Source organism: Centrocercus urophasianus, unplaced genomic scaffold, assembly GCF_019232065.1.
Source record: "Centrocercus urophasianus isolate 14NV4802_14NV808 unplaced genomic scaffold, USGS_Curo_1.0 seq_10, whole genome shotgun sequence".
Lineage (NCBI taxonomy): Eukaryota > Metazoa > Chordata > Aves > Galliformes > Phasianidae > Centrocercus > Centrocercus urophasianus.
The window spans coordinates 46596914-46617624 of record NW_024884142.1 but is presented as its reverse complement, the minus strand read 5'-3'; the positions used below and the strand labels follow the sequence as shown (position 1 = coordinate 46617624).

At 35.8% G+C, this 20711-nt stretch overlaps 1 protein-coding gene across 5 annotated transcripts in view; it reads right to left on the bottom strand.

Annotated features, from left to right (window-relative positions):
• Nucleotides 1–2469: 2469 nt before the first annotated feature.
• Nucleotides 2470–20711, bottom strand: part of L3MBTL3 (L3MBTL histone methyl-lysine binding protein 3) — a 75184-nt gene continuing 56942 nt past the window's right edge. For all 5 annotated transcript variants that reach the window (XM_042826480.1, XM_042826488.1, XM_042826471.1 and 2 more), the window contains 7 exons: nucleotides 19777–19879; nucleotides 13566–13712; nucleotides 12018–12182; nucleotides 9151–9239; nucleotides 6740–6903; nucleotides 5649–5711; nucleotides 2470–3384 (listed from right to left, as the gene is read on the bottom strand). In XM_042826480.1, the coding sequence (XP_042682414.1) occupies nucleotides 3241–3384; nucleotides 5649–5711; nucleotides 6740–6903; nucleotides 9151–9239; nucleotides 12018–12182; nucleotides 13566–13712; nucleotides 19777–19879 (875 nt within the window). In that variant the 3' untranslated portion in view covers nucleotides 2470–3240. The remainder of the gene's footprint in view (nucleotides 3385–5648; nucleotides 5712–6739; nucleotides 6904–9150; nucleotides 9240–12017; nucleotides 12183–13565; nucleotides 13713–19776; nucleotides 19880–20711) is intronic.

The following is a 20711-nucleotide window of genomic DNA, read 5'->3' as shown; positions in this document are numbered from 1 at the left end:
TCTCTCACTATATTATCTTCATGTGATCATTGAGAGTGCTTGAATGTATTTATTTTATAATACTGGGCTTAATTTACAATTTGGAGAACGATGAGTTTTCATGCTTTTTTTGATGCATTAAATGTTTTCTTTTTTTCTTTTAACATAAATCCAAAGTTTGCTAAATAAGGATTCTGAGATCAGTTCTCAAAGTAGCAAGAATGACTTTCTGGGATGCTGTCATGTGCATGTGTAACAACAGCTTTTGTGCTGGGAAACAAATGCCTCATTTTCTATCTAGGCTTTTTCCCCATAACAGATCAGCCTTCTCCACATGGTACATGTCCTGTCTGCCCACACAAAATGGAGCCCTTTTCTCTTCTTCCACGGTCTCCTTTTCTCCCTCCCATAGTCCTGTTAACTCCTTATGTGCCTTGCACATCTGAAAATCCTGATATAGTGAATGACTGGATAAGCTCACAGTGATGGACAATAGCAGCTGCCAGCAAGCTTGACCACTGTGTTAGTTGTATATACAGGATGGTAAACAGCTTTTTTCAAAAAAAAAAAAAAAAAAAAAGAAAAAGAAAGAAAAAAAAAAAGATAAAAACCCATCTGCACTGCATTCTGCTAAAGAGTTTCATTTCTCACAACTGTTAGAAGTGTTGATGTAGACCAAGCAGTATCTGCATTCACCAGTATTCTGCACACTCAAACACGTGGCTTGGGAAGCTGCAGGCGTTTTCTTAAGTGCTGATTGCACAAGGGTGAGTCCAATTCAGAGACTACAGTGGAACAGTGCAGAATGAGGGCAGACTCTTGCAGAAAGAAGTCTCAGGATTTTCACTTGCCTCTCATGGAAACTGTGGGATATCCTTAGCTATGTAACTGCTGGGTCACCTCCAACACAATGTTGAAAACCACTGTGATTACCATTTCAAAGATCCACTGTGTTGGAGTAATTTTCATGTCCTACTGCTTTTGTTGGGTGTAGCCTTTGTAACAGAGTTTGCCCTGTTACCTCATCACATGTCATACAAAAGTGAAGAATGTAGTGAAGAATGTAGTGATTATGCTCTTGCTAAATAGAGAGAGCATCATTCAAATGAAGTTTTCTACATCTTGTAAAGAGAATTAACTGAACCATTTCATTAAACCACAGTATGCTATAAGTAGGTATATAAAAATTCAGGTAGTTGCTAATGTTCATAAGTGATTACTGCAGAGCAGCAAAACACTGGTTCTCCCTGAAGGCTCCAGAGCTGGCACATGAGAGAAAAATACACACCGAAAGTGAGAGTTCAAGGAAGTGAACTACATGGAAGGAAAGAAAACTAAAGAACGTAGCATTTTCTGTTCCACGTCAGCTGTGATCAATGACAAAATTCAAGTTTATGGATCTAGGAAATGTTTTGGGTGAGACGAGCTGGCAGTAGCTGAGTTGCTCTTTCAGATGCATGAACACAATAAAATACAGTGAAGAACTGCTCCACACTCTGAAACATCCAGGTTAATTTGAGAATCCTGGGCATACACGAATGTAACAGACAGGTCCAATTCAGGTTTTATTTGTATTGTAGTACAATAAGAGTGCAATTTGACTGTACAAATATTGAACAAAATGTAAAAATATTATTTATGCAATGCTATGGAAGGAAATCAATAGAGCAATGCAACTTACTTCATACTGACCCTGTTTTACCTCATATTATGGCAGGTACCAGTCACCAGTGTGACCTGGAAGGGGCACAAAGGGTTCTTGAAATCCTAAGGAACTTCAGCCAAAGAACAGCCTAGCAAAATCTGTGGGAAGATTTAAAATTCTCAAAGTTCTGTGCAACGGAAACACTGTTCTTAACTACAGACTAAGCAACTGCCCACCTCAGTACTAAGAAGAGGGCTGCCAAAAGCTTGATCCAACTCTTCTCTCTCTTCTTGTAAAAGCAAAATTCTGGTATACTAGCAGCTAGGCTTTCTCCAGTGTAAAGTGCATCCGGTTTACATCTTACGTATATATACCAAGTGCAACAAATTTCCCTGACATAAATAAGCCTCCAAGTACCTGCTAGTGGAATCTGCAGCCTTGCTAATGACCTGGTGAAACCCATGCCTTTTACCTAGTTCACGCCTATGCAGGATATGTGTTTAAGTAGCTTTTCCCTCCATGCTTTGGCTTTCCGGCTATGCTTCATTTATAAATCAGATTTTTCAACTAAGAAGTGGTCGGTTAAATAATTCTTCCACCACAAAGAATACAAGCTTATATTGCATGTGAAGCCAGAGTAGCAGTCCTAGCTTTAGCACACTGTTTTTCTCCACTGTTTTGGTAAGTATACTGGAGACTAGCATGTGCAGACGTGAATAAATATATTCTCTTTTTTTGCTAATAGTCTTACCTCAAAATACATGTACTTTCCTTCATGTGTGGAAGGACTGTAAGCAGGCTCCCATGTAAAAGGCTGGGGTTCTATTGTGCAGCATAAATGAATGTCTTCTATGAAGTCAAACTTTATTTTTCAGTTGCAGCCTTCTCGATACTGATCTTTTGGTAAAATACATTAAAGATGCTGGTGGAAAAACTCACATAACATTTTTGTAATCGTGCAAAAGTAAAAACATTCAGTTATCAAAAAAGCATTATAATTTCAACCCCAACAAGGTTTGTTTTGTTACAAGCAAACAGACAGTTTTATAATCTGTAAAGTTATATGCTGTAGCATAAAGTGTCACATATGTAACATTAACTGTTTCATTTTCAAACTATGGCACAAATTTGCATTAGCCATAACAGTCTCATTTGGCTATCCATAGCCCAATTTTTGGCTAATTTTTTTTTATTTTGATGGTAAGAAATAAAAGCTACCAAAAAGTAAAATGGGTACATGAAGCAGAATTCAGGAATTCTTAGAAAATATTAACGTTCCCTTATATAATACAGCATAAATAATCAATGAAGGTTTTTTCTTGATGACCAGAGAGCATTAGAGATCCTAACCCTCCATGGAGAATTAGCGCCATTAGTTTGGTAAATCAGACTAGCTGACTTGGTTGTTAAAAAGTACCTTCTTAAAAGCGTGAGCACTTCCCAGAAGGATTCAGATGTATACTGGCTCTAGGAGAATATGAATAGTTCACCAGTGCAGAACACACTTTTCTTCCTTTCTGAGAGTCCTTACTCAATAATTCTGGTGAGTCTTTGTGCTTTGAATAAAACATGAGCTCCAGTGGAGGAAGCTGGCTTGTACACGTTTTCCATTATCTTCAAAGTTCATTGTGTGAGTTTTTCTCTGCAGCTTTGAACATCAGAATGGAATTAAAGATTTTTAGGGCTGGTCCCAGTTTAATGCTCATTATTTTGACTATGTCTGATTGGGTCATTAGCAGAAATGCTTCTCCATCAATTTGCTTTAAAAGAAAAACACACAAAGCTATTAACAGGTCTGACAGTGAAGCAGTATAGATGTTTCAGAAAACATACAGAGAAAATTACCCAACAATTTAAAAGAATGGTTGAATACAATTGCTTTCAAACTTCAGGATAGCCTTGCTATAATTTTTTTTAGACAGATTAGCTGGTCCAAAAGAACAGGCTGATGATCCTCTTTCTGTTTGAAAACAACCATCTGGCTAACTTTTAGCTAGCCAGTGTTTATTTTCATACTGACAGTATTAAAATAAAAGCTACTAAAATGTAAAATAGGTCAATGAAGTAGAATTCAGCAGTAATGCAACACAGTAACTAATTTTGCCATTTTAGCTTTTCCTTGTTTGTACGCAAGCCTTCATAAGCAAGCCTCCAGATTTCACACCCAGCTAAAGAACTGGAATCCCTCTTCAGGCTACTTCTCTCTGTCCATTCAATAGGAAACTAAAATGAATGTCCCAAATGTAAACATGGGTTAGACTAGGTAAAACTGCCTCTGATACAAATGCAACTTTTGAAAAAACTTTATTTTTCTCGTGTTGTTTCTATTTTTTTAAAATAAACATTACAAGTGAATATTCTCCTGTAAGCAAATCATTCTGTAACCAGGATTCTAAATCAGAACATGAAGAGCCAAAGCCCTCACATTCCAGAGCAAACTGGGGCAAATATTTATTGGTAAACTTCAGTATCTTTGGTATCTTCAGCAACTTTTCAGTGTAAGCAGGACAGCTAAGCCTAAAAGTCAATTGTGTTTAAACTGGGAGCACTGCTTAGATTTAGAGATACTGACTTGAGATAGAACTAGTGCAATTCATTTGCTGTGAGACCAGAACACGAGCTTTCTGAATCAGACAGGCTGTTAAGACAGAACACTGCAACACTGAAAGCTGAAAGGCACGGCAGTGAGAACAGCACCACATGGTTATCATGGTTACTGTCAACTCATTTTGTTTACAAAGCCAAACTGGATGGGTTTAAAACTAGGAGCATTGCAGTGTGGGGGTGCTCAGCTTTTTGCAACTTCATAACATAAGGATAGGGGTTCATCTCCACAGCAGAAGTCTGAACCAACACCTTCCACCTACTGAAAGACCTTCAGTTGTAAGTTTAATAGGGCATTCCAGAATGAGCATCTTTCATGCCTGTGTGTCAGTTAGAATTAGTAGATGGGGTATGACTTCTCTGTGAACTGTACAGATACCAGCCAGTCCACTCTGGTTGGCATCACTGGCAGATAATGGTCTTGGAGAGACAAATGGAGTTTAACCCTTAGAGGGGGCAATCATTTTCTTAAACCTCTGAAAACAAAAGTATTTAGGATTTATCCATCTCTGTGGCACTTCCCATCTGTTGATTCAATCAGCAGTGTACCAGATGTTACTGATTTTTAAACTTCTTGGAAGGTCCTCCTAAGTGACACAAGATGAATTAGGCCTGCATAGCTGCATAGATAGATTTGCATAGATATCTGCATAGATACAATTGTAAAATGCCTAAAACCTAAACAAGAGCAAAATGCCCAGAGATGTAACTTGTCAGTCCTTAGATATGAAACTATAATTAAAATCTATATCACAGCCTGTAGACTTCTGTCACAGGAGAGGATTAGCAGAGCCATGCTCAGGAGGTGCATTTACTTTCTCAAGTTTAAGTACCACAGTTATTCTCCACTAGCAAGGTGGCTGACATGGGATATTACAGTATCACACTTTGCCCATTCATATGGCCTGGTGGACATAAGCACCTGAACTATTCGCACTGTGATCAACTAGCCTGTTTGGAATGAAGAAGTACTAGGAGTAACAAACCTCTGAGAGGAAACACAAAAGCCAATACAGATTATAAAGGCCTACTGTACTGAAAAGCCCTCGCACTTGCTAATGACAACTATGGTATAACTATCTCAGATTCCAGAAATTCACACCTGGCATGCTCACAAAGTAAGTACACACTCCTTTTAACCTAGTTAGAAGCATTCAAATCACATTCATAAACTGGCTATGTCAGGAGGAAGAGCTTCAAGATTAAGTGTGATCAGATAAGACCTGTTCGACCTAGCTAGCTTTATCTTCTTTCTTCTCACCCTACTAGCTGCAAAACAGCCCGACAGTCCATACACTTGCTTCTGATTTCAAACATAAAATTCATCCAAACACTTCTTATGTGTCTTTACTGATAAAATAAAATTAATCTTTCCATTAAGTGTTTTATTCTGTAATTTTTTCAAATAAAATGTACCCACCTCATCTTTAAATACCTTGCCATGCTCTTCACATCCTGGTAAACTCCGTATGAATTCAGAGACCTGCCACAAAGAATAAAATGACAGATTTAGTAAGGCTAGTGTTTTCTCAAAATAATCTTAAATGCTGACAAGCATTAAAGCAATGGTTTTTAGCTGTTTTTGCATCCTCAGTTTAAGTCTTCCACATTCTGTCAATGCATGGAATCACAGAACTGTACATGTAAGGAGAGGGATTAGCAAGCTGGAGCACACATCACTGTTGTGCACAGGACATCTAAGACTGGAATATAGATACTCCCTCAAAATCACTCAGTTATTCTACCAGGAAGATCCAGAATTATGAGTCTTCTCTTACTGGTTCTCTTTCCACAAACAAAATTAGCTAATGCCTTCTCTCTTCTTCTCTCTTTACAGCAGAAGGATTAGCAAATCCTTGATCAAATTTCAATTTTCTTTTTTCTCTGGTTAGAGGAGATCCAACTGTTTCATCTGCAGAAAGTTGCTTCACTTACAGCCATCTCTGAAAATAAAGCAGGGACTAGACCTTCTCTGCCCAAGCATGACTACACACCTGAAGAGTGGCAGGGCTCTGACCATCAAAATACTATCACTCTTCACACTACACTCTAACTTTCTAGAACAGTGTGTCATATCCAAACTATGTATAGGGAATAGTCCTCAGTCCAAGCTGACCAGTATACTCTTCCACAAAATGCTTGTGATGCTGCTAGATGTCATCAGTGTAGACCTCGAGCACCTGCTGGGCCATACTTATGTAGCACTTTTCTTTCCCTCTCTAAACTCAGTGAATATACACATAAACTTACTTGTTTATATATACATACACATTTATCTATGTATCTCTATGTATGCATACACCTATATCTATACATATATAAAATGAATATTCACTGCTTTCAGGATTAGATGGCAGCTGAATGGGCATTTTGTGGATCTGCTGGTCTAGCTGACTCTAATCTTCAAGTACTAAGTCATCATTTGCAATTTATTAGGTAGCTCTGTAGCTCTGAATCAACCAAGAATTTGAAGATGTTGGCAGTGAGACAAAAGATACAAGGAAAACCTACCTCGTCTGTACTCCACTTAGAAACTTTACTGGCTGGGATCCCAGCTACACTTGGCAGGAGCTTGCTTTGCTGTTCCCAGCGCAAGGGTAGGCCAGGGATTTGCAGCTTTGATGACACAACAACTGGTTGAGACAGAAACCTCTGGGTATTGGATTCTTCAATAACTTCAACAAGAGAAAGTAGTAAATAAGCATTAAACCCCTTGATCACTAATGATATCAGTCACAGTAAAATCATATTCATTTCTATTAATATATACGGGCCTTCGTAACGAGGCTGTACAGTTTTGCTTACATCAGAATTAGAAAAGTACCATAAGACTTGTTCCAGCATGACTGTGATTATATTTGTTCTATATAAATATAACTATTTTTACAAGGGAAAAAGTTCTTTCAATACAACATAATGCTATGCCAACACAACTGTTGGCCTATCATACCATAGGTCACATAATTTTAAATATTTTGATACAATAAATAACACCCACTTATAACATTTATACAGTACTATTAGAACTAACAATGCCACGGCTGAGCTGTAAAACTTCATCAGAACCAGCACTGCAGTGCTATAAAATTCCAAGTGAATCAGATGAACAGCTCCAGCCCACACATTTATGTCTCATCCACAATAAAAAGTTTTTCAGTCCTCCTGAGAAAAGTACTCACAAGTGTCTGCAAATTCCCTGCTCCCAGTTTAACTGAACGTTTTATTTAGAAAATAGCATTTAACTGCTCTGTGATTCTATGTTTTTTTTTGCAAGGTCATTTCCCTTTTTATATCACTTATCCATCATGGAAGGAAGGACGACCCCACCCCACTCGCCTCAAAGGTAATGTGCAGGTGGGAGAGTAGCTTCAGCCAAATGCTGCTTGCTGCTGCTGCTGTCTGGAGAGCAGCAGCAGTTGCAGATGTGCGTAGGAGGAAGGAGTGATGTCAAACTACATAAGACATCTATGTTTATTTAGATCCATTGCGAATGCAAAAGCAACATCTGCTATGAACTCAGGACAGAATGCCTCCGAGCTGCTGAATAAAACTGTGGAAGAACTCTGGAATTCATTTCTGAATGAAACAATCAACAACAAATCAATACCTAGTATTCCTTAGTAGCAATCATTCATACAATCAGAAATCTCTATGCTATTCTTGTTTGGATTGCTCACTTCTGCTATGGCTCCATTCTATCTCTGTTCCAGGAAGCTGCTCTTATTCACAGATATCTGCATTCTTACTGTTCTAATTTTCATAGATTGGTGGCCAACAGCTGGGACACAAATTCCTATTACAGATTTCTGCCAGCACAGTATGATTGGTTTGGAATATATAATTTATCCCACATAGGAGGTTATTACATTAGTGTTTTAGGTCAGGCTAGGAGCACCTATTTGAAACAAAACTCCCCACCTACTGCTCCTTGGTTATAGCTTGATACAGGCATTAAACATGTATATAGGAAGGAGACAAAGAATCACTTTGTTAAACAGTAATTAAAGGAAGTGTTCCAGCTTTTACAAATCAAATGCAGGACCCTTCACAGAAAAGCATCCTAACTAGTAAGCAAAGCTTGTTGGTGAAATTTTACTCAAACAGTCCTTTCTGACAAAATCAAAATGCCCTATAAAGCAGTATATGTAACTAGAAAATAGGATAACAAAAACCACATCCATGTTGGTAGGGATCTCTAGAAACCTTATGATGTTCAGTTGAGAACAAACCATTAGACTAGGCTATTAAGGATCCTGACAAACTAAGTTTTTTTCTGGGCAGCCTATTTCAGTTTTTCTCAGAGTGAGAAATTCTTCCTTATATTCAGACAGAATTTCCTCTGAAGCAACTTATGAGCATGCCTCTTACTCTACCACCATGCAGCACCACCTAATGTCTTGGTGGTCCTCAACTGGACAGTCTCCAGTTTTTTAACAAAGTAAAGATCTTAGCCTTCCCTCTTTAACTTACATGAAAAACACCCATTCTGCACAAGTTGCTAGCAAGTAAACTGCACAACAGACTGAGATGGAACTTAATAGGTCACCTAAACACTAAGTTATAACTGTAATGTATAACTCTGCATCTTCAACTTCTTCCCAGTACATTTTTGAAGCAATAAATGAACCATTCAGACTGACTTAATTATCTATTTGTAAAAGTCAGTGAAAGGAAACATTTTATGTCAGCATTCAGTTTGCACTCATCTTTGCAACTGCAATAAAGTTCCTAAGAAACCCTCTGATGATTATAAGGTAAACACAACACTGGAAGCGCTACTATCAAAAAAATAACCAACTGGATACAGATAGCAAATGTAAAAAGTAAGTTGCAATGCAGTTGCATGAAGAATTACAAGAAATGTCACACTTCTTTAGTTCTGCAGATTTTAATATCAAATGAAAGAAGCATTGACAAGTTACCTTTAATTTCATTTGAAATGAGCAGGTTATTTCCTGTCTCTTTTTCTTCACACTCTTTGTTCTTTACAGAGTCCTTTGTCTGCAGTCCTCTGACAAAAATAAGACGTACATTTTTATTAATACATTATAAAAATCACTAAGCATGATGATATTGCTTGCTAACAATGTTAGATCATTACTAACACTGCAAGATTTTCACACAAAGGATGTTGTATCATCATAAAATTAAAAAAGAGGATCTAATTTCTGACTTACACAGATGGCAACACTAATGCCTACTGACATGAATTTTGCAATTAAGGCTCAAGGGTAGTATAAACTAAAATTACATAAACCAGATCAATATATTTTTCTTTATAATTGAAACTGAAAAATTGCTATGCAAATGAAAGTAATAGATGTGTCCATGGCAGAAGATGGATAGAATGAAAGACATATATACAGCTGAATCTCCTATAAAGCCTTACTGGTTATCCAGGCCATTTTCATGAGTTGTCTTAAACATCATCTATTTATTTTTCTCAACTCAACCATCATCTCTGTCCCAGCTCCTGTACTGTACTGACATATCACTGTGCAGCTGTTAATGACCCCACTGAAAATATTTTACTTTTTAGTTTTTGCTTTACTTCTTACTGAGTGGTTCTTATAGAATCACTCTTTGCTTGATAACTCTGGCTGAACCGTCAGCTTTGCCAATCCAAACGTTTGCCAGGAGGGGACATTTATTGAGAAAAATGGGGCAAGAGAAGAGAAGTGAAAATAAGAGATATTTTATTTTTGAGCACATTAGGGCGGGGGTGGAAGGATATTTTCATTTTAAAGCCACCCGTTGAGAAGCTCTTTTTCATACTCTCATATTTTCAGCCTGGCTTCTTACAGAAATGAAGACTATATGAACATGCTGACGATATGTGTGCATTCCTTCTTTCTTTCAGTAACTTGAGGACACTGGCCAATTCTTGCTAAATCATCACAGATGCAGAACTCTCAGAGATACTAGGTACATAAGGAACATTTTGTTAAAACAGCCACCAGACTAAAAGTCCTTAAAGACGACAAGAAACCCTCCCATATGAACTCACGCTTTACTAAATAACAGAGAATCAATCAACAAGAACATCTTCACCAGTGTTCCACTGAAAAAAAGCCAAACTAGAGCTAACATCCTGTTAGCCATCAAGATTTGTTAACCTCAAAACACAAAACCACAGAAGAAACAGATCTGTTTATCACAGAATGACAGAATAGCTTGGATTGGATGGGACTTGATCATGCAATTCCAACTCTCTGCTATAGACAGAGTTGCCACACACTACATTAGGCTGCATGATTTAATTCCACTTTAATTCCATTGCTTACATTTATATCTGTTAAAAGCTAAGAGAGAAAGAAAGAGGAACTAGAAATTAGCTGAATATGACTTGGTTTACAGCAAAACAAATCTCATGGTTTGTTGTGTATGTGGTTGGTTCCTCAATCAAATACTTCTATGAAAGTATGACATTACCTGGAACATAAAGACATATATGATTGTACTGAAGACAAACATAATTAAATCCATACAGTGAGCTCAGGTGCAGAACAGCACGAAAGTAGGCATGTCTGTCTTCAATAATGCATATGTACTTTGAATAAACATCTGAAAATATCCTCTGGGTATTGCAATAACCAGATGCTCAATATTTAACAACTCTAGTAGTTCAAATATACCTAAAGCTGTGAATACCATTTCTCATACCTGTTTAAAAGTAACCTTAGTCAACTTAAAGTTCTCCCTGGCTACGCTGGATATAAAGAATGTGGAAAACTAGATGATAAAATGCAAAGGGTCATCAGTGCATTCAAACACTTCAAACAACTCAAAAAGCCTCTGGGCAGTTCAAACTTGGCACAAAGCTGTTATTTTCTGAATGAAAATCAGAGAACTGATAGCACATGTGTCTGCTATTTTATGGCTTCATAAATATAACACCTTCTAAAAAAAAAAAAAAAAGACCATATACATTGTTCTTCAATTAATTTATAGATATTCAGTAAAGTCAATGGTTATTTCCAGAAGAAAAAGAAAGGAATTTACTATAAATATGATTGAAATGCCGAACGACAACTAACACAAACTACACTGCTGTCATTCTGTCTTTTCTTGCTGTTCAGATTCAATGGAGTTTGACTAACTAAAGCTATTTATTTGTGATAAAGTTATATTAACACTGTTCGATGCTCCTAATAGATCTTTTCCAAAAGATGGTAGAAATAATGCGAAGGAATGTTCTAAAGAAAAATTGACAGCAAAGAATAGTAATAAAAGTTTAACCTTGTATTATTGCAGGACCTTTTGTCTTAAAGGAAAGTGTGAATACTAGTTCAGGAAAGAAAAATAAAATAATGTGCTGATGCTGTAACTAAATAATTCCTTAGAAAAGGAATGTTGTTGTCTCACATATTTCCCCACAGAAGTGTATTAGATTTTCAGTATCAAAGATAGCCTCTCTCTCTATATTTATATATATATAATGACATATAATATCATAAATATTATTTTCCAATGTACTATCTCATGTCATTCTTTGTCAAAAAAAGACTCTAAGCATAAGAGTTAAGAGATTACTTTCAGTAATTTCTCTGACTTGTAGTACTTTTCCTATCCTTTCTGATATGTATTACTTATTTCTTAAATAAGTTGTGACACGCCATTCCTTTCTGGTTCTGCAAAGACTATTATGCTCTTCCAACATGAAGAACTTTCTTCTTCCTCCCCACTGCTTCCAAGAGTTCCACAGATAAACCTCTGTACTGCATTCACAGTAAGCTGCATTTTAAATAGTCTCTAAACAACCCATACTTTGAAAGGAACTGATAGTTACCCAGGTGGCTTCCTTTCTTTCACATCACATAACTGGGGCTTCTTGCAAGGAGATGCACTTTTTCTGTCTTCCTGCTTAGTTGTTTCTGATACAGTTTTCCCAGATGATCGATTATGAGATACAGATTTTGTGCCTATGTGACCAGGGCTCGGGCATTTTCTGTCACTGTTTAGAATAAGTTAACAAAATGTTTTAAAAAGAAAGAAGTTGAGTTGTTGTTCATTTTATTTTCTTTATGGATAAAGAATCATCAGTGTAATTGAAAAAAATAAGGTTGTGGGGTTTTTGTTTTTGTTTTTAGAAGAATACACAGAAGTTTCTCACTTGCATCAACAGAACAGTAGACGTAGGACTTTCAAAAAAATCACAAAACTTTAAATTACAAAGCATTTCTTATTAAAGGTAAAACTTGCTTACAATTCAACAGCATTACTGTTGAATCTGCCTAATGTTATTTTTGATAATAAACTCTCCATTTCAAATATTTGTAACATCAGAAAAATTCAAAGTATCATATTTTCCTCCTATCCCATCTCTTACAATACACAGCTACGCACTTAGGACCCTACAAATGTTATGCAATCTGTCAGCTGGGACTGTTAAAACAGAAGTGCTGAATGCTGTCCCTGTTACACAGAAAACTGGTGAAATTGTCAGTGGCTTCACTGGGACCACATTCAGGCTAGCTGCCACAAGGTAATTAGGGTTACTTCAGATTTCTACAATCTTAGACGTTCTAGAACAATTGAACCCAACAGTGCTCAGTGACAGCTGAATATGTTGTTTTTAATGCATGTAGCTGAAACCAACTCCAAGAATCTCATTTGAAATACCATTTAAAATACTTGGTCATAACAGAAGAAAATGGAAGGAATCTTCAGGATAAACATTCACATTTTCATGTTTACTTTAATGTAGCCCTTGAAAAGAATGGAAAGCCTCTCTTCTCCATTCCTTCTTAAACTCTCTGTGCATTTCCCTAACGCAAAATGAGCACAGGAGTTTGTGTTCACAATTTCTGTTGGAAAATCCTCATCTGAAAAGTCTCTTGGCATCACATTCATTTGTGTTTTCACAGTACTCATTCAAGAAGCTTCAGCTATGGAGTTATGCATCATTCTTGCAAAACTCACACCCAGTAATTCAATTCCCCACTCCAACAATAACGGCAGAATTTATAGTGGTTATTCAAAGAGTAACATTAATTTACATCCATGTCAGTAAGGCCACCCCAGCAAATAGAAGAAACCCAAATAAATCATTTTCTTAAACAGGCAAACAACCCATCTTAAATTCCAGCTAACCACCTAGTAGCTTACATAGTTAAACTGAATGTGAAACTGAAATGTTATTAAATCACACATAGTAGAATCAGTATTAGTAGTGATCTTTTCAGTGAGCACTGATGAAACCATTCCTTCCCTGTAAATGAAAATGCAGACAGGTTTTCCAGAAACTATCCAGATATTACACAACTACAAATCATGCTACACAACACTGAAATAAAGCACCACAGCTAGTCATAGGCACTGGTCCAATCAGAATTACTTGATTATAGGAGAGGGGGATCTTTCCCTTGCTTCCACTCTTCTGTTTCTGGGGACATGATTGGCTGCAGGCAACTCCCCACTGAGCCGATCAGGTAGGAGGCTTTCTTTGTTCAAGTTCATCTCAGAGTATGGGCAGCTGACTGCACTAGAAGGCGAAAAAGAGAAATGCTTCCTTAATTTCATTCACTTTGCAGACTTCAACTTAGTTCAAATGAAATGACATTTGAGACCAATTTTCTAGAAGCGGAAGGAATCAATTTACATAGAGAAGATTAGAAAAAATGCAAGTAGTCAGACATTAAAATATTAATAAATATACTGATTAAAAACGGCAACCTGAATACTTTTCATATTTCATTTCTACAGCAACTTATGGAATACAAAGTATATTAATTTATATTACAGCATACATTCTGGAAAATTGCTTGATGAATGTTTAGCCTGCTCACAAAGCTTTCATGGCATTTTACAGATAATATAGAAGATGCCTCTGACTATATCCTTCTTACTCCAGATAACACAATCACATTTCTACGGCTATGCAACAGAGCATATTTCTTCCATGCAAAAGAGCATATTTCTCTTACATAGTGTCCACAAAGAGACTGTATAGCAAGGCACAGTATGAGGTGTGGCTACTTTCTCTCACGGCTGAGAGACAATGCCCCATCTTTGCAAATAAGACTTTTACTGCATTAGAAGTGTGTTTTTCATATATTTTTCTATCATTCAGCATCCCCTGTTTCACTGCATTCTCGTTTGTGAGATAATTTGACACTGTGCTTTTGATAATGACTTGAACGAATGTGAAAATCTTTGTGATATCTCTCAATGTCATAAAACCTGTGCTTGCCCAAGAGCTAGGTAATGGAACAACAGCAATGCAAAACACACCAGCCTGAACTAAGATTTTATCTACAGAATGTCCAACTGGTTTTCAGTCAACATACTCGCAGGTATAACATCCTAATACATAATATACACTGAGGTATACTTCAGATACAATATATCAAATTCTGAAAGGTATATATATATGTCATGACAGTGAACAACAAAAAGCCCAGCTTTCTAATATCTTTAAGATAAACATGCTTTATTTTTGGTTAGTGGGCTACTATGCTAACTATCAAATTATGCTTTCCTGCCTATCTATTATTATAAGAACCTCTGTAATGCTAAAGTGTAAAAAATACAAAACCTACATTCTAGGTTTTTGCTTATTTTTATCTGAGGGCTGGTGTCTGCCCGACACCTTAAAAAAATTAAAAACAATGAACTAAAGGATGAGGTAGAAAAGAGGAGGACTAGGGAAAGTTGGTCAGTATTCTTAATTCCCTATACTACTGCATGTATTACAATTACATCTTTTTTGACTTTCAAATGAAGTATAAGCTGAAAAATACAGGCTTTTATTTGGCAAATGGTTTTATGGAGCCAATACAAATGGGATTTATACACTATGACAAACCCATACCACTGTGATAATATACAGTTATCAGAAACTTGGGAATATACTGGTAAATCTCAGTTCTGCCACTCTGATAAAATAAAGCATGTAATGTTCTTTCAACTTCCAACATCCCCCACAGGGATGTTTTAAGCATTTTTAAGGAGTATCTCAAGGAACCACTAAACACAAACAAATAGCTATTTAACTTCAGCTACATATTATTATTATTACATAGACTTTACATCACAATGAAGTCTGACAGTACAATTTCATCTCTAGTAGATCTTCTGATTGCCAAAATCAGTAGTATGTTTTAAATTAAAAGGTAGCAGGAGTCTTGAAATTCAGTTTTCCATTGGAACTTGCTTGTTTTGCTTTTTTCCCTTAGAATTTTCTTCAAAAACAGAAGCTGAAGAACAATCTCAGTCAACAACAGTTATAATATTAATGAAATTTTACAGCATTAAATTCAGATGAGTTTTTCTTCATAATTAATCATTTGAATTGCTACATCAGGCTAAAAAAAATCCATGACAGTACTTTGATGTTTCTATTACTTGGAGCAACAAAACAAATGCTCATGATTTCCTCTGTCAGCTTTGTTGCAACAAAACACAGCACGAATGAGCACAGTCAGTTTGAACTAGGTGGCTTTAGATCAATCAGTCCTGAATCTCAGTGCCTCCAGCCTTCAGTACAGTTGAGCTTGTATACTACAAAGACTAAAAAATTAATCTTATTATTCACGCATAAAGAAGTATTTGATGTATACATTACTAAGTTCTAGAAACATCTCAAGTGCTCAGAAGTCTTGATCATCAGGTTATTTAAAAATTAAATTAGGATTCTTAACTCTTCCCTCAGTTTGAACATGGATTTTTGCTGCAGCTTTCACTTCATACCTTAACACACTGTTTAGAAAACAGCAGAAGTTCAAAACCCATTTACAATTTGATCAGATATCCTTGACCTATGGATACTGATGTCTTCCAAAAGAACAGACAGCACAGCAAGAAGTGGCAGCTTCATTTCAAATCCCTACTGTATGTTTGATGATGCCAGACATCTTCTATTACTGCTTTACATCTTTGAAACCATGAAGATAATCTATTATCATCTGAGCTGCTTCAGTAGGCTCAACCCACGTTTCAGTAAATAAATACCCAAATTAACATCCTCCCTGCCCCCCCACAGGAAAGTAATCAGCTACCTTTCAACTCTGGAGGATTAGCACATCACAGCAATTAAGCTATCTGCTGTATACTGCAGAAAGGGAACTACTACTTTGTGAGCACTGTATAAGTTGAGCAAAAACCTGACATTAAAAAAAAACCTCTCTTCTTGTAGAATCAGGAATGATGAATGACGAAAAAAAAGCAAACAAAGAATGCACTGATATTAATGAGAAGAAGCGTATATAGTGTGACCAGGTGACTGCCCAAGAAGTACAGAAAGCAGCACAGGACACTTGTGTTCTTACTTCCCACCTGTAGAACCACTATCCAAGTTACGTATCACTAGTATTTTTATGAAACAATAGCAAAACTATTCCTGAATATTGTCTTTTCTTTTTTTTTTTTAATCAAAGAAAAAAAATATTTTATAAGCTTTTTTGTTATTATTATTTTTAGTTAGTGATGTTTTTACTTCAGTTGACTTTATGGAAATATTTTTAACTATCCTAGTAACAAACGATACGAATGCTCTCAACAATTTGCAATGTGTTTATCATCAATGTGTTTATCATCAATGCATCCTTTTTTAGCATGAAGTTGTTTCAACAGTATATTATATATATATTGAGTCAACAGTAGCTTAAAACCTATTTGTCTGGGGATAACACCCTTAACGTAAAAGAAAATGAAACTGGAGACAAAAGTATCAGATGAGATTTAGTTCAACAGATAGTGAACAAATAGATGGAACATCCTCGTGAACTGAGGCTTCCAGTGCTTCTGCACCACAGTTTTCTGAGAACGTGGTCTTCATCACGACACATTCAGTTCACTTTCACATAACAGATGATGTTTCTAATAAAATGCTCTCCATGCCTACGTTTTGCTCCTATTGCTTCCTAAACAGTTCAGCATATTGTTTACTTCATGTCATCTTTATTTGATAGTAGGAGCAAACTTCCAGTTAACAGAAAAACTACAGTCACTAGTATGAAAATAATACCCCACAAATTTTAACTTGTGCTCTTCAGCAATGTGCATAATTTTAATTATGAACTACAAACTAATTTTTTTTCTTCTCATTCTAATTGCCTGAAAATCATGCAATTGAGAACTGTTAGCTAAAGCAAACTTGATCTTTACTCATGGAGAGTTAATACAAAACACAAATGACCTGCTTGCAACCAAATGTTTTGCATTACAGCTCAGATTTAATGAATAGATTAAACATTAGAAAGCATACAATATATAATCTAATCATAAATATGCAAGTAATCTGCATCATGCTACTGACATGCACACCAGTCTCTGTTTCAAGTGCCCAGCAAAACAAAACTAGATCAACTGGTGATAGATAAACAGTCCTTATTAACATCAGCTTTCAAAAAAAATAAAATAAAATGCTTTAGTCCCATTACATAATTAATCACCTAGGCTTTTATCTGCTTCCTAAGGAAGAAGTTCTCGTGATTTCAGAACTGTTTAGCATTTTAAATTATAATCTCTTCTGCACTCAGAAATTTATGCTGTAGACAGACATACCTCATCATGAAAAAAAAAAAGAGATAAGCATGGTTAAATACATTTCAGGGTTGCCAAGATAAGAGACCCAGGGGACTTAAACCTGACGTAGATAATTACAACAATTTCCAAATGTCTTTGTTATTTCAGAAGAAAAGTAATAGTACAATTGTAGAATTTCTGGGGTGACTTCAAATTTGCAAACCCCAGATAAACAAGAAATTCATTATTTTCTTCATAAACACTCAAGAAAAAAAACCCCACAAAAAACATCAACACAGAGAGCAAATTAATAAGATATTTATGATGCTAATTTATTTGCTATGAAAAAGCAAATTTATTTTACAATCAACAAAATCTCTTTGTTTATATCTTTACCTCTTAGAATTATCAGTTCATATGTAAATAACAGGATTGCTAAAACTGTAATAAAAATAAAACACAATAGATTGCCATTTCTCAGTATTCAGGATGAGTAAGTGTAATAACTTTAAATAGCGTGGAAAATATAGTTATAAAAGCAAAGAATACATGAACTAACTAAACATACCTCTCTTACTCATCCTTTCCCTGTAAAACATTAGAAGTTTTAATGCCAAAATGTATTTAGAGAGAAGATCACAAATGAAGAACTTTTCTGACACATTCAAGTAAGTTTTGTCCTATTTTTTTATTTTTAAAGTTTCAGCATTGGGCTGAGAATGGTGGTTATGTTCATCTGACTATAAGTAATGAGATAGCATATGTTAAGGAAAATATCCTAAATTGGACATTATTGCCTTACAATCAGACATACTAAACAAGATTCACTCTATCAGTATATGAAACGATTTTCAGTTAAAAAGGAAGATTTTACAGCAAGAAAAAAAAAGAGCAAGCACCTCTTAAGTACTGATAGATTATTTAAGCAGACACCACGCTAAGATCAACAAAGTCTTTCAAAAGGAAAGGCATAAAACAAACAAACAAAAACCAAACAAACAAAAAAGAAGAAAAAATAACATTAACAGAAAAAGACAGAAGGAAAAAAATGAGAATAATCTGAAACAGTGTTGATATGCCACCAAAACTCCGTGGCCTAATTCTCATCAACAGGATGTAATTCTGCCACCAAAAATGTCAATCTCTTGCACTGTCTCTTGGATCATGAACATTTGATTATATTCTTGAAAAATATAAACATATTACCAAAGAGAAATCCTCTAGTGACATTAGAGCAGAAAGCACAAAGTGACAAATGTTAGCGGATCCTTTGATTGTTCAATGGAAAGAATTCAAAGAAAAAATTTGGAAACTGATTTGTGAAAAGGCTATTTGATGCTACTTATGATATTCAATTCTCAACATATTATAGTAATTGTATTTTCTTTACTGAAATATTCAAGATTAATCTCATACTATAAACATTTCAAAAACTGTCAAATTTTGGCTTAGTGAGTATCCCCATGTCCCTGCGTGTTCATGCATCATTCTATTCTCCCACACATCTGCTTTCTCTAGGTCAGCTCTCTTACAGGAGAGCCTGAGAGATTCACATTTTTGTATTACACTTAAGTGCTCAACAAAATGATCTTTAGAAACACTCAGTATAAACACTCAGGCTGTAATTTGGGAATGTATGAATCAGAATTTTCATTTTGGTATTTTTTTCAAGCCAACAAGCAAATCTTTACCCCTGCTGAGCAAAACAAAACATTCAAGTGATAAAAAACATTAGTGACCTGGTTTCAAAAGGATCAAAAGTTACTGCTTTATAAAAATTTGTCTATAACCTTTTGCAAATCAAACAGCAAGCCATGGAATCTTCATAGGAAAATCTGGATTAGCAGAATCTATCAATAGTGACAAAAATGATGTTTGACAAATCTCATCTGGTGAAATGAAGTCAGATTGCTAATGTTTATTTCAGTATGCTCACCATGGCAACTGAAATAATTTCATTTTCATTTTACAAAATTTAGGTTTTTTTCTCCAGACAGGATACGTTTTCTTGTGAATAACAATTAAAAAAAATGCATGCAGACATTACTAAATTGAAAAAAAATCATTTTCACTGCACATACCTATGATGGCCAATATGTCTTGCTCTTTTAACATTCCCAACTCCTTTACATCCTGCTGTGGGACATCCTCCATGCTCCAAAGCTTCCACTAACTCCAAGGGACCTGTATGTCAGAGAAATTACATACGACATACATAATTTTAACGTATTTTAAAAAATACATTTTGCAAAAGCAAGATGGAGATTCAAATGATCTCTTCCAATGGAGAAATAAAACTACTCTGAGTAAATCTCTACTGAAGGGCTACATCTATATAAACAATGCAAATCCTAGAGGAACTGTAAGATTTCTAACCTGTCTCCTATTAAATAACTGTAAGTAGACACAAGTAGTTTTGCAAGAGCACATTCAAAATAAGTTACCCTGTTGTTCCTAAAGAAAGAAATCTGTTAATAATGGGTACTGATATCTGTTTTTAGCTTAAATTTTCCAGTAAACAAAAGGTGAAAACAAGGCTGAAAATAATACTAGAAGTATTATCACTTGTCATCTGAGAAAAGAGACGAAAAACCTCCTCACTGCGGTCTTCCTTCAGGCAGTTGTAGAGAGCTATGAGGTCTGCTCTTGAGCTCATCTTTTTCAGACTAAACAATCCCAATTCCTTCAGTCATTCCTCATAACTGCTGTTTTCTAGACCCTTCACTTGCTTAATTGCTCTTTGCAAACATTCCAGCAACTCAACGTATCTCCTTTAGTGAGGGGCCAAAAACAGAACACAGTATTTGAAGTGTGGTCTCACCAGTGAGAGTGCAAGTGGACAATCACTTCCCAAGTCCTGCTGGCCACACCATATCTGAGGCAGGCCAAGCTACCATTGGCCTCAGGTTCTTCCATGAGAACACATACTAAGTGACCAGTAACAGTTCAGGAGGCAAACAAAATAGAAGGAGTTACAATGAAAATAACTACAGAACAAGACAGGACATAATTATTC